The sequence below is a fragment of the Notolepis coatsorum genome (genome assembly GCF_963971535.1).
Source record: "Notolepis coatsorum genome assembly, chromosome: 13".
Classification (NCBI taxonomy): Eukaryota; Metazoa; Chordata; class Actinopteri; order Aulopiformes; family Paralepididae; genus Notolepis; species Notolepis coatsorum.
Genome location: NC_140177.1, coordinates 4,610,216 through 4,615,215, shown reverse-complemented (window position 1 = coordinate 4,615,215; position 5,000 = coordinate 4,610,216). Strand labels below are relative to the sequence as shown.

The window sequence follows — 5,000 nt, the reverse complement described above, 5'->3', positions numbered from 1 at the left end:
TTCATGTTTTTAACAGTGCATGAAAGATTGTGGATTGCTGCAAAAAAGACAATTTGAAATAAATCATAGTGGTTCAAAAATTTGGGTCGCGACTCAATGACTAAGGAAAATGTTGGGTCCCGAGGCTCGACCAGCTGAGAACCACTGCTCTAATCAACAATCATTCATTCATTTTACACCCCCCCCCCCCCCCCCCCCCCCCCCCCCCCCACACACCCCCCCCCCCCCCCCCCCCCCCCACGTCACACACACACACACACACACACACACACACACACACACACACACACACACACACACACACACACACACGTCACCCCCCCCCCCCTCACCGGATGATCCTGGCCAGGTGGATCTTGTCCTTGGCAGGATACGGTCCGTGAGACAGGAAGGCATTCCTCACCGACCGCGCTGCACATGGGAAGCTCTGGGAGCAAGACTGACAGACACACACACACACACACACACACACACACACACACACACACACACAATATTATAATTGTAATAAAAAACAGTGGAATAAAACAAGATATTCTGATTTAGTATAGGTTGTTAACCCTTTCACTGCCACACGACAGCCGGTTAACCCTTTCACTGTGACAATACAGAAGGTTAGCCCTTTACTATCTATCACACAACCGACGGCAATGCTCCCATCATTAGCATCGCCGTCGGTTGTGTGGTGATAGTAAAGGGTTAACCTGCTGTCGCGTGGCAGTGAAAGGGTTAAAAGGGAGCTGTAAGGGGGCGCCCCAGTGGCGAACCACATAGCGTGTTCAGCCGCGACACGGGTGACCCGGGTTCGATTTCCGAATCAGTCGTTATTTCCCGAATGTCTTCCCCCCACTCTGTCTCCCATTTCTCCTCTGTCTCTCCCTACTGGACTGCCCAGTAGTAATAAAGCGATAAAACGCCAAAAAAAGAAATCTTAAAAAAAAAAGGGGAGCTGTAAGTGATATTTCATTGTTGTTAAATAGCTCTACATTCCGACAGCCACCACTGTGATAGATAGAGTGTTTGGTCAGTAACATGTTCCCTCCACTAGTCTGCAGTAAACAGAAAATACATTTCCTCCTGGTATCCCGTTCCCACTTTATCCAATCAGGAGAGAGAATCCTAGATATTTCCACTCGTTTCGAGAAATCTTGCCAAGTCAGATTTGCTTACTAGAACCTTCTATCCTGTGTCTTCCTTATCCTGACTCCAGATCAGCCTTCCTACGGTCTCTACCGCTGCAACCTTCTATCCTGTGTCTTCCTTATCCTGACTCCAGATCAGCCTTCCTACGGTCTCTACCGCGGCTGCAACCTTCTATCCTGTGTCTTCCTTATTCTGACTCCAGATCAGCCTTCCTACTGTCTCTACCGCGGCTGCAACCTTCTATCCTGTGTCTTCCTTATTCTGACTCCAGATCAGCCTTCCTACTGTCTCTACCGCGGCTGCAACCTTCTATCCTGTGTCTTCCTTATTCTGACTCCAGATCAGCCTTCCTACTGTCTACAGCTATTCTGTAGCTGTGTCTCAATTATCTTTATCTTTATTACGGATCCCCATTAGTCATCAGCGCAGCAATGGGGTCCACACACTCAACAAAACAGTACATACATACATAACATTATAGTAGCATACATTTAAAAATATATTCCAATATTCCTACATATAGAAATAATTCCGAATAGCATTACAGTACACAAACAAGAGTATCAGATCACAGACAATACAATAAAAAGGGATTAAACGGGATTAAACTCTGAGAGAGTCATATCTTTACAGTGTACACTACAGTATGTGTTTTTCTTTAATGTAAACTTATTTTTCTTATATTCTTTTTGTCTCAATGCTGTTTTCAAACAAAAAAAATCAAACGTATCTTACTGGTTATCTGTGTAAGATGTACAGATGGCAGTTTGTTCCAATATGACATGGCTCTATATAACACTGTTTTCTTTGCTGCATTTGGTCTTTGGTAGCAGTGTGAACGTTTCCCTACAGACATGCCTAGTATTATACTTGTGTCGATCATGTCTACATGTTAGCTGTGAATACAAACAGACAAACGTTCTCTTGAGATATATAGATATATATATATATTCCTCATGAACAAGATCAGGCTGCCATTCAGGTGTTGTAGCCTTTTGAACGCTGCTTTTGACCCTTTCACTACCACACTACAGAAGGTTAACCCTTTACTATCATACTACAGACGGTTAGTGAAAGGGTTAACCCTTTGTCGTGTGGCAGTGAGAGGGTTAACCTTCTGTATTGTCACAGTGAAAGGGTTAACCATTTGGTCGTGTGGCAGTGAAAGGATTAACCTTCTGTATTGTCACAGTGAAAGGGTTAACCATTTGGTCGTGTGGCAGTGAAAGGGTTAACCTTCTGTATTGTCACAGTGAAAGGGTTAACCATTTGGTAGTGTGGCAGTGAAAGGTTTAACCTTCTGTATTGTCACAGTGAAAGGGTTAACCATTTGGTCATGTGGCAGTGAAAGGGTTAACCTTCTGTATTGTCACAGTGAAAGGGTTAACCATTTGGTCATGTGGCAGTGAAATGGTTAACCTTCTGTATTGTCACAGTGAAAGGGTTAACCATTTGGTAGTGTGGCAGTGAAAGGTTTAACCTTCTGTATTGTCACAGTGAAAGGGTTAACCATTTGGTCGTGTGGCAGTGAAAGGGTTAACCTTCTGTATTGTCACAGTGAAAGGGTTAACCATTTGGTCATGTGGCAGTGAAAGGATTAACCTTCTGTATTGTCACAGTGAAAGGGTTAACCATTTGGTCATGTGGCAGTAAAAGGGTTAACCTTCTGTATTGTCACAGTGAAGGGGTTAACCATTTGGTCGTGTGGCAGTGAAAGGGTTAAAGACCACATGGGTCAGATTGTGTCACAGGCGGTGCGACCAAGACACTGTCCTAGTGATGCACCGATGTGAAAATTGTGGCCGATACCGATAACCGATATTAATATTGCTGTTCTGGCCGATACCGATATTTACCGATGTCGATATCTCAGAAAACACTTTTTTATGATAATCAAATAAAGAGCTCTTTTCCAAAACGCATTTATTTTTTTAACTTTTGTAACTTATTTTCAGAAATTACTGATATTTTGAAACTATTTAAGGCCAAAACATGTAAAAAGAAAGGCCCATATCGTCCCTATCTTGATATCGGACCGATACGTAAAAAAACTGCCATATCGGCCGATATTATATCGGCGGCCGATATATCGTGCATCACTACACTGTCCCGATGCGAAGGCTCCTTCGGCCGCAGATTTCTCTCCCTGAGTGTGGAGGAGGATCGGTCGGATTGGATCCTCGGGGACATTAATGACTCGTTTTTCCCCAGAAGGTGTAAAGAGGCTCGGGGCCGCGTGCCAAATAGCATCACAGCAGTGTCCATCATAGACTTGGACACAGTCCTGCTGATTGGACAACTACTGCTACTACAGCTGGTGGCTTATTCTGCCAAAGACTGTGTGTGTGCGTGCACGTGTGTGTGTGTGTGTGTGTGTGTGTGTGTGTGTGTGTGTGTGTGTGTGTGTGTGTGTGTGTGTGTGTGTGCGTGTGCCTGTGTGTGCCTGTGTGTGCCTGTGTGTGTGTGTGCACCCTTGCTTAGGTGCCCACATGTGTTTGATTGTTGGTCCCATAAGAAGCCGCTGATGTCACTGCTGATGTCACCTATATCGGGGGCGGGGCTAAACAAACCCACTTTCACTTCACACACCTGAACTAAAACAATGACCTCATCGCCGTGCGCGCGCGCGTGTGTGCGTGTGTGTGCGTGCGTGCGTGTGTGTGTGTGTCATACCTTGTGTACAGTAGGTCCGGTGCTGGGCCCGGGGATCGTGTCAGGTGACTGCTGTTGAGACAAAACCAACACAAACCATCAGAAATAACACACACACACACACACACACACAATACACACACACTGAGCAAATAGACTGAGCAAACCTGATACTACAGGGATTAGGCTGGAAGCCTGTGGAACAAGACCAGTTTTTCATTCGTACCATTAGCATTAGTCAGCATTAGTTCAAACACATTGTAAAACCAACCAGGAGCTGAGCCATAGCTTTCATCAGCATAAACACACAGCGCGGGCAACCGCTTTGCAGAAGATAAAGAACTATAGGGCTGTAAAAAGAGCTCCCTCACTCCGTCTGCTGCGGTCAGGCAAGCGATACCGGAGAGTCTCGTGGCCGGTACAGAGAGACTCAGAAGGAGCTTCTATCCCCAGGCGCCCATCAGGATGCTCAACGACAATGGGTCTCATTCTCCAAGGATTTACGTCAAAAAGGGCTTTCTCTTAGGGCCATTTCAGAACTTTTCTGGCCGATTTTTTGGGATTCACCAACCGTCCCAATAAAACATATATAATTAATATTATATTATAATATATTGTCTATATTCATCATGTCTTGCCTGAAAAGGTCTCAAATGGCCCTGAGAGAAAGCCCTTTTTGTCGTAAGTCCGTTGGAGAATGAGACCCAATGTAACACCATCAACCCATCATCTACACTCACAGCACACATCCACACGCACTTTAAATAAACACTCACCGTAAACACCCACTTTAACACACTTTATATTTATTGGTAAAGAGATTTGCACTAAAATTCATACCTCATTGCACCTTACCCTAAGTTTGTACCTCATCCCATTTCTGCATTGTACCTCACTGTTACTCTTTGTTGACTCTGTATTGTATATTGTATACATGTATATTGACTGAACACTTTTTGTTTATGTACTTTTGACTTTTTCTATTTTATACTTTTTATCTATTTTTATCTAGCACACTCCCAGGGGCTCATACAGAAAAAAGCATTTCATGGAAAAGTATTCTGTATATTTTACTATGACAACTAATAAACAAACTTGAACTTGAAACCGTCTTGTCATCACACAGACCTGTATACACATGCGTACAGATGATAACCGTCCTAATTAGTCAGGGAAATATATTCGACACCATGACAACAACTTAA

General features: G+C 44.0%; 1 protein-coding gene across 1 annotated transcript in view; it reads right to left on the bottom strand.

Moving 5' to 3' along the window:
- Positions 1–5,000, bottom strand: part of rapgef5a (Rap guanine nucleotide exchange factor (GEF) 5a) — a gene marked incomplete at its 5' end in the record, with an annotated part of 100,158 nt that overhangs the window by 65,311 nt on the left and 29,847 nt on the right. The window contains 2 exon segments of the mRNA XM_084327061.1: positions 333–439; positions 3,817–3,867. Of these exon segments, the coding sequence (XP_084183187.1) occupies positions 333–439; positions 3,817–3,867 (158 nt within the window).